This window comes from Cryptomeria japonica, chromosome 9 (assembly GCF_030272615.1).
Source record: "Cryptomeria japonica chromosome 9, Sugi_1.0, whole genome shotgun sequence".
In the NCBI taxonomy this organism is placed as follows: Eukaryota; Viridiplantae; Streptophyta; class Pinopsida; order Cupressales; family Cupressaceae; genus Cryptomeria; species Cryptomeria japonica.
The window spans coordinates 332,413,242-332,437,718 of NC_081413.1; the positions used below are offsets into that span (position 1 = coordinate 332,413,242).

The 24,477-nt window shown below is 35.7% G+C and overlaps 1 protein-coding gene across 2 annotated transcripts; it reads left to right on the plus strand.

The window, feature by feature from the left end:
- The first annotated feature begins 591 nt into the window (after window positions 1–591).
- Window positions 592–22,667, plus strand: LOC131029730 (plastid division protein PDV1). Of its 2 annotated transcripts, none has more exons than XM_057960358.2 (2): window positions 592–1,107; window positions 21,297–22,667. In XM_057960358.2, exons 1-2 carry the CDS (start codon window positions 820–822, stop codon window positions 21,897–21,899), a joined length of 891 nt encoding a protein of 296 aa, XP_057816341.1. In that variant the 5' UTR covers window positions 592–819; the 3' UTR covers window positions 21,900–22,667. The 2 variants fall into 2 exon arrangements, with proteins under 2 accessions (XP_057816341.1, XP_057816339.1); XM_057960356.2 differs by having other exon boundaries at window positions 601–1,107; window positions 21,288–22,667.
- Window positions 22,668–24,477: the final 1,810 nt, after the last annotated feature.

Consider the following 24,477-nt stretch of genomic DNA (forward strand, 5'->3'; position numbering starts at 1 on the left):
AAGCTTAAAGAATTATTGAACTTGCAACTTACTACTAAAAAAAGTTGAAAACTTGAGGGAGGTGAAAAGTGTGTTGTGAATTTCCTAGAACAAAAACTATAGCTAGTTTAGGATGATATTTTTACTTTGAGGACAAGCTAATGAAATTATAAAATTGCAATAATAATAATAAAAATAAAATGAATTCTTTCCAAGAAAATAACGTCTCATATTGAAAGAAATTTAACCAAAAATTTAAATCAAACCCTACTAATGAAGAGAAATATATAAGAAATTTTAAGAACATTTTACAAATAGATTGCTCTACAAATTTATAGTGATGAAAAAACATGATATTTTAAACATAAAACTTTTTGCCGATTAATAATCTCATAATTCCCTTACAATTATTAATAAAAATGTAAGTGAATTATTTTTCTATCCATTAACTAAAATAAAAAATTATAAAAACACAATATATATTTTTTTCAACTGCTATAACACCTACCAAGATTCTAATTTGTAAGAAACATTATTTTCTATCTCATGGAAGCTCCCATTCTCTTAAAAATAAAAAGCAAAAGTGACATTAGAAAACCCAAGTCAATAACTTGTAGCAGGATACAAAATTGAGGCAGATGAGCAAAGCAGGAAAAAAAAATAATGACGTGGGACCATAACAGAACAAAAGCATCCGCTTTCTGTTTGGGCATGGCCTAGCGTGGGGTACCTATTCTATCCTTGTAATGGAAGGTGCTCACCATTCGGTACTTCTTACACAGATGGGTTTTGTTTGAAATCTCAGCCCATTGTTAGTTGTTGTATAACATTTCAGAAAAAATGGAAGGAGAGGAAATGGAAGCGGTAATGGAAAGGGCGTGGGACTTACACGACAAGATGAGCGACGCCATTCATTCCCTCTGCAAATCGCTTTTCTTCTCGTCCATCGGAAACCAGAAACAGATGAATCCATCCTCTCATTTCTCACATTCCCAACCTCCCCACATCTACAATCTCCTTTCCATTCCATCAAACTCTTCTGATGACGATCTTTTCACAGAGATTACCAGTTTGAACGCTATACGAAATGCTCTCGAGACGCTCGAAAACCAACTGTACTTGTTACAGGTCAGGATTTTCAATACCCATTACTTTCTTACTGTCTTTCTTTTTCCGTGAAATTGTGAGCGCTTTTATCCACATTCAAATTTAGGAGTAGATTGAAGATTTTTGCTGGCCCAAGTGTAAACATTCTGCACATTTTTTTTTTTGGGTGGCTGATGGGGACTTTCTTCGCTACTTGGGGTTTTAAAGTTGAGACATAGTTAATTATTTGGGGTTTTCATGCCAGCTGTTTAAACTTCATCTTTCTATATTTTCTTGCTTTTGTAAGTAACTACAGGAATCGTTTAGTTTTTAAACAGTGAATAACTTACGCTCTTCGCACCAGTTAAAAATCACAGTTTTTTTAATTTTTGCAACTCCTATAATATTCACAGAAAGTAAGCTGCCGATATTCCAATATTTTAGCAAAATCCTGATATCTCTCTATTGTCATTGGCTCATAAGCTTTTGAGTGCCATTGTCGCCTTCAGGTCTATGGAGGGAAAAATTAGAGAAGCTTCAATATTTCAATTACCGTCTACACTTTCAACAAATTACCACTTTTTTATTACAGTTTGGGTCATGCTCGATTTTATGCATTCTGAATACCATAAATATTTGCCCTGACACACTTTTATTGCCTGCTTCGATTTTGTTTTTCACTATTGCAACGACCGACTCTCCACTGCCTTCTCTATGTTCCTTTTTTCTCTGTTTGCAGGCTCTTTAGAGCACCAAGGAATAAATTAGTGCTTTTGTCCCAAAGAAAAAGTTTAGCACAGACTACTGATGATTCAGGGATGGATGGTAAGCTTTAGGTTACAGTGCCGCACAAATTATAAACTGCGTGAACAGACATAAGTAATTCATAGAGGGGAATTCATATCTCACAAGTGGTCAGAACTTATCATTTACAGTTGAGGTTTTAAGAGGAATGCAAAAACTTTCATTCATTTAAAATTCTCTCCACCTTCATGGAGTAATTTGTCATTGAAGAAAATCATGTCAGCTAACACCAATGGTGGAGTAATTTGTCATTGAAGAAAATCATGTCAGCTAACACCAATGCATGCCAAGACCATGGCAACTTTTACATGCTATCTCCAGAATAGATATTGCTAATATCAAAATACCTGAATCATTATAGCCTATGTCATCGTTTCCATTTAAAGGCAAAAAATAGCCTTACAGGCAGGGCTTTCCTCTTCATATATTGAGCTCAAGACATGCATATAATATAGAAAACTTACGAGGGAAAATCCATCAAGTTGCAGGCTGTGGGCATGCTAGACAAAAGAATGAGTGACTCAAGAGCACCATGCTCATTACCTGCAACACCGACATGTTTACATTCCAAACCCAGGAATGCCCTTATTAGCTGTAGAAAAAGGTAGAAACCATATATATACTGGTCCTCCAAGATAACACAAGACTTTCTTTTCTTGCGTAGAGTGAGTTTATGAATTATGCAGAGGCCAACAAAGGCAAAAAAATAAAAAATTACATTATGCTTTAAAGAAATGGCTTTTATAAGCATATTGCCCCAAACAAACCTCAAATAGTAACCTTGCACTAAGAAAATTCAAACCGTTTATTGCGACCAAAACAGAGCAACTTAAGATTTAAACTGCGCAATAAAACTTCAAATAAATAACTTACAATGGAATTGAGCCAACCGTGTGGAGTTTATTTGTTTCAATAGCTTCAATTGAAGGAAACTATCAGAGCCTGCATATTTCTTTACTCATCCTCTTAAAAGTCAAAAGTAAAAGATTTGAAATGTTTTCTAACCAGGTTCTAGTATACCTTCACAGTGTACACAGATCATACAGGCAGAATAATCTCAAATACACGCAAGTTATCCTTTTGGATTTAGCAGGACTTTGCTGTGTGTAAGTAAGGACAGTAAAAAATGAACGACTGAATTTCTTGGCCAGAGCTTCAATAGCTTTCCAAAGAAGCTTCCCAAAAAACAAGGCCAATAAATACCTTCACCTTCAGCACTTCACCAACAACCAATATTTAGAGTCTCCTGCGAAGTGATTACGAAATAAACCAGTTACATAATGCTGGGTGTGACATTCAGCTAATAAACATTTCCAGGTAGGTGTTAAAACTTAAAACAGTCCAATTTCCAGGTTAATTTGACCAAAACCCCCAATTTGTAAAATACAAATTCAATATAGAGAAAATGGAGTATATTTCATAGAGCTTGGCATGTAGGTACATCCCCAGCATGATACATTTGATACCTGTTTGCTGCTAGCTACTAAAGCTTGCCTTTTATCAGATATATCTTAAAATTTTTACACATGCTTATCTCTCCTCTCCAGTTCCTCCTATATCATCGGCATCAGCTTCTATTCTCCTGCAAACATGCTTGAGATGTTATTATAAATATCTGCTGAATGAGACGACATAAATAAATTTTCAACTAACCTATATGCATTGTAACATGGACTATAATTCTAGGCAAAAAATGCTGAATCCTAATCTGGGAATTATTACAAAATAAATAGTTTGTTTTTGCTTTTGCATGTGCTGGGAACTATCCTCGTCTGCCATGTATCATTGTCATGGCATAAGTTTTCCTGCATGTTCTACAAAAACTAATCGGCTCCGTGACTTGTTTAATGAAAGTTGCTTAAACCCTTTATTACTCTGGAACGTTGACCACTAATTAAAGGGCGTTGCCCTATTTTTTCTCGTCAATACATTTGCTATTAAAATCAGGCCTAATGGGATTGGGGTGGGTGACCTTGTCGACTTGAGCATCACTTTGGTCATTAGAAATGGGATCTCGTGAACCACTACTTATAAAATTTGGATCAATAAGAATTATCCTGAAATTACATAATTAAATTACCATAAATCATACATAATAACCCAAAATATTTAAAAACTGTAACTAAAGCACCATTACATGTTGGAAAGAAGGAAGCATTTGGCAAGCCATATGGGGGGCCAATATGAATTGTGTTAGAATTTGAGTAAAGATCCTTGAATAATGAGTCAATGACAGAGCCTCTTTCTTTACACTGGTATATTTAGATAAGCAGGATGGATGTATACAAGTTAAAGAGTTATATAAAAGCCACTGAGTACACAATTATTTCACCCTTCTGTAATTGGCTATTTGCATACTTTAAACTTATACATATTTTATGGTATTAACCATAAATGTGTTTGAGCATATAGCTCAAATTTTTTATGCACGCTCAACTATCCTCTCCTGTTCCTCTTTTATCATTGGCATCAGTTTCCATTCTTCTGCAGAAATGCTTGAGCTTCACCTAAGTTGCTGGTTATGGTACAGGAACAGGTATATATATATATATATATATATATATATATATATATATATATATACATATATATATATATATATACATATATATACATATATATATATATATATACATATATATATATATATATATATATACATATATATATATATATATATATACATATATATATATAAAATTGATAGTTCAAAATGTCAATATTATGTCATATGCCATATAATATGTATCATATATGTCTAGGGTCACGATTCAAATGAATATCATTCATCAATGCCAAATGCCAAAATGGTAGTGCTAAAGATAAATATTAAATGCCATTTGATAGTTCAAAATGTCAATATCATGTCATATGCCAAATAATATATATCATATATGTCTAGGGTCATGATTCAAATGAAATTAATCAATGCCAAATGCCAAAATGGTAGTGATAAAGATAAATATTAAATGCCAGTTGATAGTGCAGAATGTCAATATTATTGCATATGTCATATGCCATATGCCATATACTATATAGTATATATCATACATGTCTAGGGTCATGATTCAAATGAAAATCATTACAATTACAAAATTGAAATAAATACAATAAAAATTAATAATTGTCTTTAATCCTCATCAATCATTAGAAGGATTTAGATCAAGATCATCTTTTGGTTCAAGTTCAATATCATTTGAACCACAAGTAAATGCGTTGCCACTTCCACTAGGTGCATCATATGTAAGTTTCTAATTCGCATCATCATCATCATCATCATCATCATCATCATCATCAATAGTGACTCTAGCAAGCTCATGAATAGATGCATCCAAGTTGGCACACATAGGGGCTATGTTCCGATGCTTTGTTGACCCTTCCTTGTAGTATGTGATAGACGTTGTAAATTGGAATGGACATAAACCAAGTCTTCTGTTTTTTTGTAGCCAATTGTTACGCTTCATTGAGGGGATAAAGGAGATGTACTCCAATTTCGTTCAGGAGAAGAACTTGCAACTTGTTGATATTGGAGAGAAAACTAACACAACTTAGAAACAAAAAATGCAAAATAAATCTAAGAATGGTAAGTACTGAAGTCCACAATACAAATGTTAAAAATAAAAAATACTTTTGATAGAATCTTGATTGCAAGAGGTTGGAGGAACAAATAATCTTGCACATGGTGGTATCACCATGTAGAGCATCTACAGTGTAGTGGTCTTGAAGAGAACAAATACTATAATCTCGTCTTGAGATGAACAAGCGAAACTCTTTCCTAACATTTTCCACCACTTTCAGATTGAAGAAGAGTCTTTTGAATGCCTGTTTGTACCCATTAGCAACTTCACTATCTCTATATGGTGGAGTTCTCCATGGCAAAGCAAGTATATGTGAGCTATAGTATTTGGGAGATATTGCATATGCAAGGAGGTGCAATGGTGTGTTCATCTTGTTCCAGTGATGATGAATGATTATTTCCATGCTTCGGAAAAACTTCACTATCTCTATATGGTGGAGTTCTCCATGGCAAAGCAAGTATATGTGAGCTATAGTATTTGGGAGATATTGCATATGCAAGGAGGTGCAATGGTGTGTTCATCTTGTTCCAGTGATGATGAATGATTATCTCCACACTTCGGAAAAATGTTTCTTCAGGGTCATTATCTTTTTGTGCTATTATGCCCTTTATTTTTTCTATCATGGAGTCAATGCCATCATAGATTTTCCCCAAGCATGGCTGATATGTAGCAGCAAACTTGATCATACTCATGACAGACTCGGTGAAATTTAAGATATATTCCACACAAGCTCTCATCTAGGATCAATGACGTGACCTTTTGGGCCCTCTTTGAATTTGATTGCTTCCAAATACTCTATTGGTTGCTAGTAACCATGGCACCCAATGCTTCTTGCACCTTCACAAGTCGTCTCAAAATGATTGTGTGATGCAAATCGGGTCTCAGCAACCTAGGATCATGTAAAAAATATGTTAATAACACATTAAAAAATATGATAAATTTATATATGTATTAAACATGGTATAAATAAAATTAAAAAACAAAGTAAATAATCAAATTAAATTTACCTTCAACAATTCCAAATTTGGGAAAGTTCTGAAAATGCCTTGTGACATATGGTGGTTTGTCACAAACATTTGGATCTCCTCACCCTCTTGGTATATATCTTTCACCCACTCTATTTGAGTGCCAATTGCTTGCATCTCTAAGTCAAGGGAGTGTACAGTTTATGGTGTCCAAAAAATGTGTTCATATCTTTCCACAACCAAAGCACTTGTAGCCCTACAATCTTTCACATTATCTGTAATGATTTGGACAACATGTTCAAGATCCACCATCTCTACGGACTCAATGAGGATTTTAGAAATGAATTTTGCATCTTTGATTTGCCCCTCACAATCAGTTGCCTTAAAAAACATTGCCCCTTTGGGGGACATTGCAATAACATTTATTAAAGGACGACTCTTTGCAATCTTTCCATTCATTAGAAACAATAGAAACTCTCATTTCAATCTAAGAATCCCTAATTGGTTTGAGTGATGTCTACTATTTATTTTTTCTCTTACCAATAAGGTGGTGCATACTTTTTCATGCCCGGGACCTGTGAGACTAGAAGGTTCACTATTGATTGCCGCCACTATTTCCTATCAATATGGTGATCTTGCCAAGTTGAATGGAAGACCATTGGCATAAATGCAATGTGCAACTTTTTCCTCTACAATGTCTCTTGCTTCATTTTGAAATGTCTTGTCCAATGGGCCTCTTTTGCAAGGAGTGGGATCTTCTACTTGGATAGAAGGGTATCTCTAAGAAAGGATGTTGGGAGGCCATTATTGAATCGGTAGGTAAAGTCATTGATTTTTTCTTTGCTAAAGGATGAGATCTTAGTTTTGCTCTTTCAATCATAACATTAACTTCTTCTTCTTCTCTAATGTATGCCATTAATTTTTTGTTTGACAACCCCTTCTTATCTGACTCTTCACATACTCTAATTCCTTTCCCACTTATGCCACAAAAGTTTTTTTTCACTCAACTACACAAGCTCTTAAAGTTGATTCCACGCTCATTACAATTCCAAAGGAATGCCCCACCTTTTGGAAGTTGTTCAAGCATCGTAGTATATTTCCATAAAGGACATGCTCTATCAACTTTAAATTTTCTTGTTGCATGAACGCCCATTGAACTTGAAATATTGACTATCTATGCAATCTGATTTTGCTGTTATAAGAAATTATATTTTTTTAAGTTAAAAATAAAAATAAAATGAATGCAATCCTACAATATGTACAAACTAACAAACGTTCAAAATGAACATTAAAACAACTAGTGAAACGTTTCTTTTTTTTCTAAATAAAATAAAAAATAAAAAACTTGATAATATTCATCAAAAACTAAAAAAAATTGATCAAAAACTTGAAATGTTTTGTTAAAAGACTAAAGAATAGGGTAAAATGCTTACTTAGATGATTAGATCGCCTTTGGCACTCCTTGATTGATCTTACAAAAAATCCAGCTGCTGTTCAAAATGACAAAATGAGAAAAAGAGTGAACAGAGCAAAATGATGTTTGTTGTGGGTGAAATGATACTTTTAGGGTTTATTACTTTTTTTGCATGATAAAAAAGGTTTAAAAAAGTGTCTTTTTTTTCACTTTTTGGCATTGAGCACCATTGGGTGTGTGTGGGTGCACCCGTGGATGCCCAAGGAGTGCCTCAGACCCACGTACACCCATAGGGTACCCAGGGCGCTCCTTGGGCATTCCGGAGCATACCTACACATATACCCGTGTCATGATGCTTCCGGAAGGGATATTGGACCCATTTGTAGAGTATTTGGTAACTTAGGTTTTCACTATAAATATCTGCCAAATAAGATGGCATACATAAATTTCAACTAACCTATATGCATTGTATTCATGGACCATAATTCTAGGCAAAAAATTTCCGAGTCCTAACCTAGGAATTACAAAATAAATAACTTTTTTGTGCTTTTTCATGTGTAGGGGATTATCTTTGTCTGCCATGTATCACTACCATGACATAAGCTTTCTTGCATAGAAATACAAAAACTCAAGCTCCAGTAAAAGTTGCTTAAATCCTTTATTACTATAATGTCCCCGATTGGATAACCCTTCGAAATGGATTATTTATCCAACATCTGCAAGCTGAAAAACTAATCAATTGCCCAATGTAGATTTCAAACCCGAGTTGACTAGCAAGTTAGCAATAATGCAATATGGCAAACTCTTGTAAATCAAACTTACACTTCCAAATAACAAATTCTCACCCCCATGATGTTGGTTTATATCCTCAAATGCAACATAAACAGCAGATCTGAATTGTATGTGTCAAATATATTATATTATGACTGCTAGATTTATGACTGATTTCATATGGACAAATACTATAATTTATTAATGTTTATATGAAATCCTTACCACTGAAAGTAACCAAGGATGAAAGTAGAATAGGATAATGAGTTGCTTAATAAATTATGACAGCAGCAACAAACATGGAGACATCAACATAGAAAACTCAGACCTCAGATCTGATTTTTATTTTTTACATTCAATTTAATTGGCAATAATAAATGCAATAGCAACAACCAACAAATGATTCGAAATCTGCCTTACAATTAGCCAATAAAATATAAATATTTGATTTTCGTGTAAATATTAACTAATCCAACCATTCACAAGCTGAAATCTTCCATAAATCATTGCAGCACTGTAGCAAGCAGAAAATGTCTTCAAATTGCTTCTGCGACATTTTACCAAGCTGAAAATGAATTCAATTGATAAGCTTAAGTGCAATCCTTGAATAGAATTGCCTCAAATGGAGATATGGGTTTTCATCCACAAATTTAATTATGAAAAGCCAAGAGGGTTTTTGTTCTCCGGATCGACACTAAAAGCTTTTGTCTTTGAATGCTTCAATCTCCAAAATGGAAGGAATGATGAAATGACAAAATTGGATGATTTGCTGTGTCATGATCTTTTTTTATAATTGCCTTTTTTGGGCCCTCCATTTTTTAAATTTTTATTGTAATTTACATTTCCCTCTAGGTATCTAAAAATAGTTTTAATTACATCTAAAAGTCCCATTTTGAATAAAGTGTAAAAAACACCTTTTTAAACATTTCATAGGGCCTAAATAATGTTTATTTGGCCAAAAGTGATTGGGCCAATTTAAAAATATTATCAATTCTTTGGTCTTATAGTAGGGACATGACGGAACACCCTTCCCAAAATTGTTTTCCCTCAAGCAATTACAAACATGGATGCCAAAGGATCACTGCAACAATGTGGTGAGTAATGTTGTAATGCACATAGAGCCTAGAACCTATACTACTTTGTCAAATGAAGCAACTTTGACCAAAAAACATTACAAGATTTATGCAAGTCTAGATACTCAAGTATCATTGTGCCAACATTATGAATCGAGTCTGGATTCTATGCTTGTCCAATGAAGCAACTTTTGCCAAAAAGCACTATAGGTTCTACTATCTCCATCAACCATACTTTTATGCAATCCATGTAACTTGGTCATTGTTGTGACCTAATCACACATCACCCCATTCCAAATGGGGACCCCCTGCATTTTTGGTCCACTTGGTCTTTTGGTTGTGGTTGTTTGGGTTGTTTGGCAGCAGTTTCTTTGGTCTCCCTAGGTCCCCAAGTATTTTGGCGAATTTTGGTCAAGTTTGCAAATGTTTTGAGTAAATTTGGCTACGCTTGGAGCTTGTTTTGTCTATTTTAGGGTTTTTACCCTTCAAACTTAGATTTGAGGTTAGTAGCTTAGGGTTTTGAGGAATCTAAAAAAAGCAATGAAGTGAGAATCCTTCAAGGAAGCTACCATTGAAATTTGAGCGAATTCTGAGGACTCACTAGTTTTAGTAAGTTTTCACTGCATCCTAGATTGGCCTAATTTTGCATTTAAACAAACTTACTATTTTTAGTAAGTCTATTTTTAGTAAATGTCCCCGTGCCTTGGTTTGCCCTAATTTTATGTTTGGAAGAACTTACTATTTTAAGTAAGTCTATTTTGGTAGGTCTATCTCTAGCAATTGGCAGGACACTGATGGTGGAACATTCCTAAAAATCTAAGTTCTAAATTAAGAATGTTGAAAAGGCAGGCAGTTGATCAGAAATTTTGCTAAGTTTGAAATTCTTTTCTAAAATGGCAAAGGCATGGAAATTTACTCAAGGCATGAAAGTTTTCCTTCATTGAGAAACCCTCTTCAATCCCAAGATGGCACTCAGGATTAGGAGGTGGGTGCACTTCACAAGGCATGGAGGATTTTCCAAAATCCCCAAAATTCCCTCACCTCTAGTCAAATGCGCTTTGGGTAAGAGGTTGAGCGCTAGAATCATATCATGGAGGAATTTCCAAACTCTTCCAAATTCCTCCATCACCTAGCAAATGCACCCAAGCATGGTTGGTGGGCGCTAAAACATGGTCAAGGATTATGTCAAGGGATTTGCGCCAGAATCAAAGCAAGGAGGAATTTCCTCCAAACGTCAAAATTCCTTCACCCTCTCAAAGGTGCGCTCCAGGAAGTTATTAGGGTGTGGATTTCAAGTCGAAGGAGGAATTTTCCAATTCCTCAAAATTCTTCCTCCAATACCCAAATGCGCTCCAGGTAGGTGGTAGGGCGCAAAACCAAGGACAGAGGAATTTTCAACTTCACCCAAATTCCTCCACCATAGCAAAGTTGCGCCCAAGTCCAGGAGGAGGGCGCCAAAACAGGGACAAGGAGGATTTTCCTCCTTGGACAAAATTCCTTCACCTCCTCAGAAATGTGCCCAAGTTGAAGAATTTGGACACAAAAAATTGGCAAAGTGTTGAGAATTTCTCTCTGCAGGACTTCGAACATGATAAAATTCCTTGGACATGAAAATGTTATCAATTGTCAGAAGAATTTCTCTCTAGGACAAGGTATACATGAACATCAAAAATTTCCTCCAGGACAAAAATTTCTCTAGAGAGAATTTTCTCTCTCCAAAATTTCTAGACGTTTAGGAATCCTTCAAAAATGGAAAAGATTGTTAAAATTCTTCCCAGGCAGGAAAATCTTCCCAAAAGATATCTTGTATGTCCAGGATAGAAAGATTTTCATAAGAGATGAGTTGGCAACATGCAAAGAGAATATTTCGAATTTATGAAGCACAACTCGGAAAATTATAGAAGTTTCCATTTTTTGAAGTGAAGATGATGGCGGGGTCCATTTGGATGGCGAGTTGTCGAAGGAAACTGATGCATGATTGAAAGAGAATTATTGCAGGTGCTAAAATTACCTCCTTGCCAACTTAGCAGCTTTTTGGATGGCTTCTAAACAATGATTTGGAATTCATTCTTCACAATGATTTTTGGAGAAATTGGAAGCAAGAGAGAAGTGAAGAAAGTCAGCACGAAGTATTTTACCATTTTCTAGATGTTCTCATTTTTGGAGGTTTTTATTTATTCCAAGTCTAGAATTGTCAACCTGGAATTCCTTCTTCGATGGATTTATATAATTCTTTCGTCACAAATTTAATGTTAATTATTTTATTTTGTAGGAATGGCGGAATCCAACAAGGTGGCAAATACCTCCCAACAGGCACAAATCAAGAACGAGCAAAGAGGATTTCTCCCGGAGTCAAAAATCATTTCAAACTGGAGAGAAGTCAGCGACACCAACCTGGGAACTTTTAGGCTTGGAGAATTCAGAAAAAGAGTATATGGAATAGCCGGACATCCTCCATTAGCCATTGCTAGTCAAATAGTTAAAAGTGGGATTGTAGCAATTGTCGGCTTTCCTTTTGCCATCCAGTGCTCGAAGTTGATTATGGAATGTGCGAAACATTATGACATTGAAAGAAGGGCAATTCTGGCACTTGATGACAAACTCTTGGCCAATCTTACAGCTGAAGCAATTGGGAAGACTTTTGGAATTCCTGCATACCAGTCCATGACATACAAGACCAAAGAGCAATGTTGATTTATGATTATTGTTTTGAGAGATGCGTGGGAATAATCAATTAGGTGTGGATGCAGAATCCAAAGCTTCATATTTTAAAGTTACCCAAGCAAATCATCAACATGGATTTTAAACAAGAATATGCCGATCTTGTGTTGATGATGAGCCGGGTCATGGGGTGTCCACAGGTCTTCATGTTTGAATCTTGGATGTTTTACTTCATTGGCGAAGTAATCGAAGGCAATAGGGTGATAGATTGGGCAAAAATAATCAGCCACAACCTAGACGAGCAATTGAGGAATTACTTGCAAACTTAATCTTTCTACATGAGCTCGTATGTTATCTACCTGTTAGCTAGAATGGGCAAGTTCAACGGATTGCCAGGCTAAGGACCCATGGGGTACAGACCAGGACATTTGAAAGTTCACGAGTGCTATCCACAATTGCACTTGTATGATACTACTTCTTTCAAGAAAGCAAGCAACACCTTCACAATGCACATCACTAAATCTTTGCAAGGAGGACTTCGTACAAGGTTGTCGCAGGAAGCAAGGAAGCTAGTAAAGAAGTACGGAGCCTAGTATATTCAATTTCTGAAATTTACTTACATTCGGATCTAGGGATTCTCTGGCCAGCCATATAAACTACCAAGATATCCAATGGACAAGATGGTGTTATTAGAGGTTACCAGATAGTTGACTGCCTATGTCAAAATTCAAAAGAAGAAGTCCGAGCTTGAATTCCCAATTGTCATGGGAGATTATGAGGAAATGTGTCTGTCATTGGCAGCAACAAAAAAGTCAGTGGATGAATTACTATTCCACCACCTCACATCTCATACTGCAAGGACATTCTTTGACCCATATGATAAAATCATGATGGTTGCTGGCCTAAGGCATAAGCATAAGTTTCAGCTGGAAGATTATTGGGCCAACACCAAGGTTGACTTTGAAGTTAGGAGGAGGATGTTTTTTGGGTTTCCTCTCAAACTGATAAGAATTTGCGAGGTTATACAAGTGCCAGATCAAGTTGAGGAGGATGAAAATACCGTTCCGCTGGAGTATGAAAAGGAGAAAGATAGGTTTATTCAGGCCCCAAACTAGTCAGAACTAGAAGTTGATGATTTAGATGTCCTAAGTAGGCCACACTTGAAGTTTACTAGGCACTAGGTTGAACGATACTTAGCAAAATTGAAAGCAAAAAATACCGGCCTAACCTACAATCTAATGGGAGACTTGGAATCCCATGACAAGGCAACAAAAGGGTCATCAGGAGCACAGGCCAGGGAAGAGAAAATTGTGCAAGAAAGAGTAGAATGTAGGAAGGAGAAAAGTGTTCTTGGGATGTCGCAGGCAAGGAAAAGAAAAGAAGTTCAGCAGAAAGAGCCACAATAGAAAAGGCAGTCACTTGCTGGTTCTTGTAGTGTGCATGAAGTTGAAATGTTCACAAAAGAAGTTGCAGGAAATTAGCCGCAGGAGTATGATCATGATGTTTCGCAAGCATAGAATATTCTCAGTGTTAGCGCCTCCCATAGGACTGTCTGACAGAGGAGTCAAAGGCGAGAACTTCCTTCAATTCCAGAACAACAGGTTCAGGATTGTTTCATGGAAACGAACATTTGAGACTTGGGAACTTTTGAGGAGGTTTCACAAGAACTTGTGCAACTAGAAGTGTAGGATCAGCAAGCAGCTGCTCCAGATTGGCTGAAGGAAAGAATAAGAAAAGAGCTAGAGAAAGAGATGAATCTTGCGTTGGAACTTGAAGAACTTCTGAACAGGTTAGACAAGCCAACAAAGAAGGCGGCGGCGAGGAAATTTTCCAAAGTTACAAGGGACAAGTCAAGATCTAGGATGTTACACCTAGTTGTGCCTAGAGTTGACAAATATAGGAATGCAATTACTCCTAATGAATATGAGATTACAACAGCCGACTTAGGGTGTGCTTCCAAGGCACAAATACTAGAAGATTTTGATGAGTCTTTCTTAGCATTGAAGGAGTAGATGAAAAGAATAGAAGAGAAAAATAGGAAGTTGAAGAGCGAGAACAAAGCCTTGTGTGAATATATGCGGCGCTTGAGGCATCTATTTAGAGAGGAAGATAGTCCTTTGTTCCCCCCTCTTCTCTTTCAAAGTAATCTATTGATAGGATTGAAGAAATAAGGAAAAGGGCTCAGTGCTCTAAGGAAAGGGTAAAGGACGTCTTCACTTCAGCTAGTAAATTTATTGAAGACTTGGCTCACTTCTACTGGAGAATCCTAGCTATCCTAAGGAGGTTAGAGACTGCGGACAATTCATGGGAAGATGCACATATCTATCAGGACCTAACAATTCCACGCCTGAAGGCACTAATGGGGACTCCTAGGCAAACATTGATTGATTTGAAGGTCATCAAGGAAAACGAGATATATGATTTCCCTTGATGCTTTTATGCAGTTTGCATTGGGAAGGAATTCTTTGAGAGGTTTTGTAAGGAATTAGCATTATTGAGGGAATCGGTGAAAGGGGTTCAAGAAGAAATCCTCGATGTAGTAGAAGCATTGTTTGCAAGAAGGTTGATTGATGGGGAGCTGATAGTGGACCACCTGCAAGATAGGCTACATGAATTCTTCTTGTTGGAAAGGAACATTTGGAAAATGTTTCCTTGTTCTTTAGCACAATGTGCAAGACTCAAGAAGCGGCATCAAGATGGGAGAAGTTTTTCTCCAAGTGTGAAGAGGACACTTCAATGTTGGAATTCAAACAGGAGATTGTGCCAAGTGTCTTCGTAGGAGAGCTGGAGGCTGTCGTGACCAGATTCGTCGCATTCTCCATTAGTGAAAGAGATAATGGTTGTCCAATTTTAGACGAGAATCTATTGATTGCATGATGGCATGATGGGTCATTTATTGCTGATGGACGTTTTTCACAAGGTGGTGGTTCATTCAATGCATGACGACTGCCATGTTGAGTGGTTAGTGGGTCATTAATACATGGTGGGCGAATTGAGAAGTGGTCATTTAATGCATCATGGACTTCCTTTTTTGGGCAAAGGTCAATTAATATGTAGTGGGCGAGATTCTTCATTAATGGTTATCCCCACTACTCGACGTCATATTTTCTGAATCTTCGGTCAAACCCTAATTAGGGTTTTGCATGGTGAATGTTAGCCATTGATTTGAATGTAATCTAGGTCGTCCCTTTTCTTTTGGGCCTATAAAAGGGGTTCACCCCTTCATTTGTAAGAGAGGGAGAATTGTATGAGATTGTTGCTATAAGTTACCGAGATAATAAGAGTGATACATTGGCTTTTGGTGTTCACTTGTGTTATTTTAAAACTTGCATGGTTTCATCTTCCTCATTTAGATTAGGTTTGCTTCAAGTAGTTAGATGAATTAAATAGATAATATTACTTTATGGTGAGATCATTTGCTCATACCTTTTGCAGATAGATGATTTCTATCCACACTGCAAGGTTGGATTGAGCTTTTATATGTGTGTTTTTAACTTGGATTATCAAATGAGTATTGTTCTCTGATGGTGTTCATAGATGATTCAAAATCTTAGAAGCACAACCTTTGAAGATTGCACCCCCTTTGTGTAGTTGTCTGAAAGTGGTGAAGCAAAGTGTGGTCGATCTCGCCTAAGCTTTGTTGTCTGTTGAATTCCTAGTCTAGATTATAGCCTTCTAAACCCTTTCCTTTTTACTTTCCGTATCAAGAAAAGTTCCAAAAAAAAAATGCTATCCATTGATAAATCATTTGCAAAATCTCCTTGAAGTTTCAAAATTTGTTTAAGTCTTTTTCACTGCATGTAAGTCACCTTGGATTGCTAGTAACATAAAACCAAACAAGCCAATATCCATCATAAAGTCGCAAGTATGCAGTTGGAACCTTGGAATCACTGTATGATCTTCTTGCAATCTTAGCATACTTGGGATTTTGATCAAGGGAGGATAGAGTGATCGTTGGAAACTTTATTCTGTGTTGGTGTGGTCATAAAACACCCGTCAACAGTCACCTTATTGAAAAATGATTTGGCCAGTTGAGAAATAACAAAGAAACATGCATGATTCACAACAACACAGATGCAAACTTTATTAAAGTAATGTTGTCGTATTTCTATAATGGTCATTTAGTTCATTAGTTTAGGTAATTTCCTTTTCGTAGTTAGTTTCCATTTTAGAAACTTCATATGTAAATCTCTATTTAAGAAGTCTTTAATCTCCTTGTATAATATCAATTGACCTCATCATATTAGACTGGGGATATTTTTTTGGCGATAAAAGAAAAATAAAAAAAATCGTGGGTATTTACCTGGAGTTTTTTTCCAGAAGTTTTTGGGTTGGTTTATTATAAAAATAGTGGGTTACGAGTTGTTTGAATTGCACGGATTTACTGTGAAAGTTCGTGCAGATTTGTCTCGTGAAAATTCAAGGGTTTTTTTCACTGTTTTCTCCAGAACGGATCTGTTCTTGCTCTTGATGGCTCCAATCTTTTTTTTTCAGAAAATTGCATCTGTTTCTTGTGCGATTTCTTTGTGGTTTGATCAATTTATGCTTGCGTAACAGGTTGTGTGATGATTTTCATAAAATCATGGCAGTTCTTTGTTTTTTTCTCTACCTACGTCATCTTCTGTCTAGGTGCCCACATCTGCTCTCTTTCTAACTGCGACGCTTGTGATTTCTTGTGTTGCATGAAGGTTGTTTCTTAGTCCTAGACTAACACGGAAGCCTTTTTTTCTCGTGTCCTAGGGTTTTGCAGACTTTTTTGAATGATTTTTCTCAAAATCATGGGCTTGTTCAGAGTAGTTTTCTAGTTTGATTTTTGCATGATTTTCTCAAAATCGTGAGTCTATTTCGTGCCAAGCGATTTTGACAAAATCGGTGGATTTCTATTTGTTTCTGCAAGGGTTTCTATTTTTTGCAATAAAATCAGGGTTATTAATTTTTTGAGCAGTGCCCCGAGATTCATGCCAGCTATTCACTGAAGGGGTTGACTAATTTTGACCAAAAAATCAGACTTCTTTGAAAATCAAAGTTCATTGTTGCAGCTGGTTTTGACCTCGTTTTTCATGTCATTGGTAAACGGGAGGGATGGTGTCGTTGACCAAAATCATGTTGGAAGGCAATCGGGGCTTCAACGACAAGAATTATACCACCTGGAAGTAGCGCATGCTCATGATTTTTCGAGTATCGGTGCCTAGATCAGATTGTACTAGGTAAAACTGCTTGTCCCATAGTGGCAGGCAAAGACTAGGACAAGTTCAATGAGCAAAATCGGGAAGCTGTCAGGCTCATCAAGTTACAGTCACCGACGAAATGATTCCAGAAGTGCCATTTGGCAAGACTGTTGCAAAGATTTGGACACATTTGAAGGATTTGCACGAAATGCCAGACATGGGCAAGTTGGTGTAGTTAATAGAATGATCATTAAGGGAATGTATTAAAGTAATGTAGTCATATTTCTATAATGGTCATTTAGTTCATTAGTTTAGGTAATTTCCATTTCGTAGTTAGTTTCTGTTTTAGAAACTTTGTATGTAAATATTAATTTAAGGAGTCTTTAAGCTCCTTGTATAATATCAATTTACTATTTCAAACTTTTGGGAGACTTGTGATGAGATGTATGATTATACTTCCCAACCTTTGACTTGGACTAAGCAAGAGAGCAACAACTTACAATATGCTTCTCAATGATGTGATGACACATGATGCATTTTTCTAATGCTTGAGGACATATTCAAACTCCCACAAGGCCAAAGGCTGCCTCATAAGCTTACCACCACATTTTTTCTGTGCCACTCTATTATCACAATGAAGCATGATAATAACCCTTGAATTTTCAATAGATTGTATCATTGTAGGTTGGAACCCTCATAAATATATGCAAACTTAAACGAAGTTGCAACAGTCATAATTCCATTGAAACTTCATCCTAAACAGCAATATGGGAGTTGGAATAATTATTTTCAGCAGCTCCAATGGTTGAAACTCTACACAGACAGCAAGATACAAGAAATAATTCCTAAAATTTTGTCAGAAGCCCAAAATCAGTGACCCTGAAAATCAACTATATAAAAATGGTACAACAGCTGCCATCTTGAAATTTGCTTGCAAATATCAGCAATATAGAGGTTGGAAACAACCGTATGATGACTGAAAATACTCTAATAGCAGCAACAAACTGAAAATCACTTAGTCTTGTGACGAAAACACCTTTATGTCTGCAAATGATATAATGTAGCAGCCGGGAATGATGATGATAGCAACCATAAAGCTGAAAATTGTGATGACAATAGTTGTTGACATGTTTTCTTTGCAACATAATTGCAATATGCTATCCCTATTCTTTCCCATTGTGCCTTCTTTGTAATCTTTTACAAACATATCTGTATTTGAAACCATTCCACCAAGCTTATGCTACATTGTTCTAATATTTATATGTGGCATTTTGGGACCTCAAATATTCCAGCTGCTTGAAATGTGAGCATTTATTATAATTCTTCTGGAGTCTGTTTGCTAGAGCAGGATTATCTTTTATGACCCTGTCTCAACAAAAACAAATCTTTCCACCAAGATTATTAGCATTGAAATCATTTTCGACACAGAATGGAAAAACAGGAATACATACACCATTATTAACTAGGATAACTAATAATTCATGATATAATCAGACGAGTAACATCCTGATAGGGTTTTCAGGGTGATAAAGAAAAGGTAATTTTATTCAAATTATGAGGTCAATATCTGTATCATCACTTGTGACTTCGGTTGGTAATTCCCTGGAAGTTCATTTCTTCTCTCTTGTCTAAGTCAACCATGGTTGCCTCATCTCTTTCCTTCTCTCCCTCTAATAATATATGAATTTTCAATCACTTTTATGCATCAAAAGATAAGCTCTTCCACACATGCTGGCCAGATCATTTCTCTGATGCCACTATAATATTCTCAATCAGACAACTCTGGGAAATGAATGACTTATCAAATATGTGCAAGCTGAAACAATGATCAAATGACCAATATAGATTCCAAATCCTAGCTGATTAGCAATAAGGCAGTATTGCAAATCCTTGTAAATCAAACTCACACTTGCAAATAGTAAATTCAAACCCTCATAATGTTGGTATACATTCTCAAATGCAACATAAGTTGCAACTTTGAATTGTATGTGTCAGATATATCAAATTTATGACTGATTTCTTATGGACAATGATATTTTTATTCTGTTTATAACTTTATATGAAACCCTTAAACTGAAATTAACAAAATATGAAAGTAGAATCGGATAATGAGTTGCTGGATAAATCATGACAGCAGCAATAAACATGGAAACACCAACACAGAAACCTCAGATTTGATTTTTATTTCTGACAGCCAATATAATCAGCAATCACGTATGCAACGGCAGCAACAAACTCTCATAATGTACCCATATTAGGTTTGCAAATGATCTGAAAATGCTTTTCAATTAGCCAAAAAAAAAGTATTTGCTTTGTTTGAAACTATTAATCAATCCAAACTTTGACAAGCTGAAATCTTCAATAAATTGCTGTAATGGCACTTTAGAAAGTTGAAAATGACTTCAATATATAAGCCCAAGTGCAACCTTCAAATAGAATTGTTTCAAATGGAGATTAGGGTTTTTGTCTTCAAATTCAATTATGAAAAGCCAAGAAGGCTTTTGTCCTTTGGATTGCCAACACCAAAAGTTATTTGTTCTTCAATAATTCAATCTTTAAAATGGAAGGAATAATGAAATGACAAATCGGATGATTTGTTGTATGTGTTGACTTTTCTTTTATACTTGACTTTTTTGGGCCCTTTATTTTTTAATTTTTATTATAATTTACTTTTTTCTCCAAATATTTAAAAATATTTCTAATTTCATTGAAAAGTTCCCTTTTGAATTTTATTTTAAATAAAGTGTAAAAAATACTTTTTAAAAACATTACATAGCAATTAAATAATATTTAAGTGGCCAAAAGTGATTGGACCTATTTAAAATATTATTAATTCTTTAGTTCTAGAAAGGGGACATGAGAATTACTTTGGAACATTGACCACTAACTAAAGAGTCTTGAACTATTTATTTTTATATATATCTTTTTTACTAAAATCAGGCCCAGTGGAATTGGGCTGGGCAACTTTGTCAACTAGGGCATCACTCCGATCATCAGAAATAGGATCTTGTGAACCACTACTCATCAAATATGTATAAATAGATATTCATCAAATATGTATAAATAGATATTAACTAGAAATTACACTATTAAATTACCATAAATCATACATAAGAACCCAAAATATAAAAAAACCCTAAATAAAGAACCATTACAAGTTGGAAAGAAGAAAGCATTGGGCAAACCATTTGGAAGGGCCAATAGGAATTTTGTTAGAATTTCAGTATAGCTCCTTGAATAATGAGTCATGACATAGCCTCTTTCTTTACATCGGTATAATTAGATAAGTAGGATGGAAGCAAGTATAAAAGTTAAGCAGTTATATAAAAGCTACTGAAAACAAAATTAATTCACCCTTGTATTTGGCTATTTGCATAATTTTTACGTATTCATATTTTATGGTATTAAGTTATTAACTATAAATGTGTTTTCGCATTGAGTTTTGAATAACACCGCTTTTCTGAGTTGGCATTTATAGCTGAATAACTGATTGGGTTATTTACTTATGTGTTAAAATCTGGGCATCTTCTAGTTATACAATCAATTGTTTTTATCAGGTTTTCACATCTGAAATATTTCTTGAGCTAGGTTACCTACGCTATTCACTGGACAATCTTAAGACAAGATTACCTTTTCAACTGATTTTTTGGGTTCCATATTTCATAAAATGAACAGTTAATACTTTCAGGTCATTGTAATTAAATTTCCTGGAATGAATTTTTGCAATCATTGACAAATCGATAGTATAGTTAAAGGATTGTAGTCTGATTTTGGCGTTATTTGAGAAGACTTTGCAGGTACAGCAACGTGCAGAAAAGGATGCTGCTTTAATGCAGCTGGAAGAAAGTCGGCGAATTCTCCTGAAAAGGCTTAAAGAACATCGGGGCAGAGATATGAGTATTATAAAAGAGGCCTTGGCTTTTGCTTCTGATGGAGATGAAGCAGGAGATTCACATTTAAATCCTAATGTGTTCCAAGATTGTTCCATGGCAGAAGCAAATAAAGCACTCTCCACTAATAAAAATGATGAAAGACATAACAATACTGCAGATCTTCAGAAAAAATGTCAGGGTGGACTGGCATATCTTCTTGATTTTGGGTATCAATTTGTAAAGAATTCAGACAATTTGCACGCAGTGGCTGGTGTTGTCACAAAGGTTGCACTGGTAGCTGTCAGTATGTTTGCAATATTTCGATTACAACAAACTCCAGATGGAACAAGAAAAGAGGATAGAAGAAGCAAAGCTTCGAGGATGCAGAAGAACACTAGGCAGTACACAGAACATCAACGTGCAACAAATGGTGAAGATTACTTCGCAAAAAATTCAGTTCGAGAAAGTACAAAGCTTCCCGGACATTACCGTTTTACAAGTTTAGATGTTTTATTTGGTAGGGGTTGAAAATCAACCAGAGTTTTGGCCATTTACGTGGATTAATTTGTAGGTTGAAGGGTGTACTTGATACATTTCGTAAAATACTAATAGTTTCTGAGAGTTGAATGTGTGTATGGGCCATTGTTGTTACCTTCGTAGAATGGCCTTCATTTTCAATTGCAACTGAGGTCCCTTCAGTGGAAAAGGAGGTTTCCTTTTTGGTCAGTTTTTGTCTTAACAGTTCTTAAGCTTCCTTCGGTCCTTGCAATCAGAGCAAGGCATCTGGAAAAGCCTGTTTATTGAACCGTGTTGCAGACTGCCAGAACAGATTTTTAAGTATGTAATATACGGAGTCATTAAGAAACAGATAAGAATAGAAAGAAAGCATAAATTGGGTCTTAAGAATGCTCGGAAGTCTGGTGGAAGCATTATAACTGATTGGGAGCATCTATTCTGATTAACGTGTCCCGGATATTCACAAATATTCAGGAGTTACTTCAGTTAATGGCTTCCTTAAAAAGCAGAAAAACAGTTGAACAAACAAACTATCTACCACAAGAGGAACTTTTTGAATGTTTGAATCTGTTGGTCAAACTGGAAAGCATCTTCAGGAATCTGAGATGAATGTATGCATGGATGGAAAATTTAAAAATCATAGTATTTTTCTGTTTTTCCAGCGGTTTTTTTTCAAAATTGTGCATTCGGATCCTGTTCTTATATGCTACTCTTAATGATTTTTGTAAATGTAACCGTAAAAATTGATGATATTAATGATGAACTATCCTTTCATTTCAATGCTATTTTCTTGTACAAAGTAGTCCACGATACAGGTTAGGTTAAAATTTTGTGGTTCAGACGGCGTTGCTTGAACAAAGTACTATAATTTAATTTCATTATTTCCAAACTCCTATGAATATTAGATTGTGATCTCAACTTGGACTGACTGCAGCTTCATGTACAACAGAGCATATCATTCTGTTCCACGTGGAATTTAGTATGTTTTGTTTACATATCACAGATGATTGATGTTTCCAAAAAGTCTAGTGCAGACGAGAACAAGTTTCTCTAAGTATTGTTTTTATACTGAAAATATTATAGACTTCTACATCAATTTCTCTTTAGATAGATGAGCAAAAATCATGTATCACAATCCTCAGTTTGGAATCTTATCTTCATTTTATAGCCAATTCAACAATCCCCAGTCATTTTGGCTGAATCTCTTGTTTTTCTTCGCTTCATATTCTCTGAGAGGGCACAACTTTTATATTAAAGCGTAGATTAGGATAGGATTTCTAGGACGTCGATTTTTTAGCAACATGTAAATATGAATTGTATAGATCAAGATTGTGTAGTTTTGATTTTTAAGAGAACCAATATAGTTCTGGGCTTACGATCTCATGCATGAATTCAAAGGGTAGAAGAAAACTAAGTTGGATTTAAGACAATCCAATTGTAATTGAGTCAGGGTAGGGGAGAAATTCTATAAAAATCCCTTATGTAACATGCTTTTATGATAGGGTGAAATCTGGTGGTTTTTGTATGGAATACTGGTATTGGCTCATGTATGCAACGTTCATGAATGTTTTGGCGTGACTTGATTAACAGTGCACACATATTTTTAAGGGTGTTGGGACTTGCGTGCTTCAGTTGAGTAGTCCAATGGAGTGATATGCAGATGCACACAAGCAAATAAGTGCTAGCCAGTAGGCCATCAATATGCATGGATATTTCGGAAACATTTTGGTTTTGTTGTTGGGAACTCTAATGAACCGTGTGTTGTTTTTAAGTCATGCCTGTGTAGGCCACGTGTGCAGAAGTCTATTGGTGGTTTACAAATAAGGTTGAGGAATTTGTGTGTAAGGAGGTGCCTCTTAGTAAATTTTATTCATGCTGGCATGAGACATCGCTATTTGATCCATTGTTTGAATTGTTATTTGTAGAATTGCCAGAGAATCAATTTGATTGCTGTCAGCATGGGTGAAAAAGCATAGGATTGAGAATTATGGTGTAGTGAAGTGAATATCTGAAACCCTTTTTCATCTACAATAGTTGAAAATCACATGTGGATGTGTGCCATTATAATTTCATTAATAAAGTGTCATAGACAGTTTTATCTTGAGTTTATAATTTCCACCTACAACTCGTGAAGAAGTGCTGCACAATTTCCTCACCCCACATTGAAAACAATTGGTAGGCTGGGTTAAGATGCTACTTGTTGAAAAACTTGTCAATACCATCAAGATGGAGTAGAATCCTACTGTACATAAGGGTGCATGGTGGACAGAGTAGTAGGTCTAGGGCATTATAGAAAAAGGGAGACTACTAGCCCCAGAATAGAGCAATGGGAGAGATGGAAACAAAGGTATACTGTGGTTGCTGTGATAGAAGTGGAACGATCTTGATGTCACATCACACTCCAAGGAAGTGGCAGAGTGAAGGAAGAACTAATGCAAGAGAAGGTGCCCACGTGGCTTTTGCAGAGAAGTTATAGGAATGGAGGACAGTTTCTGCCCGATGCATGTAGAAGAAGAAATTTTAATGTCCACGAGGCTAAAAATAACCTATGGGACCAGCCAACAGCTCAAACTGACTTTTGCAGTTCCAT

What these genes read in the sequence shown, in the direction of transcription:
- LOC131029730 (XM_057960356.2), top strand. Translation starts at nt 820, where the DNA reads ATGGAAGGAGAGGAAATGGAAGCGGTAATGGAAAGGGCGTGGGACTTA. An exon ending in ACCAACTGTACTTGTTACAG is followed by an intron (nt 1,108 to 21,287) that starts GTCAGGATTTTC and finishes TTATTTGAGAAG; the next exon opens with ACTTTGCAGGTACAGCAACG.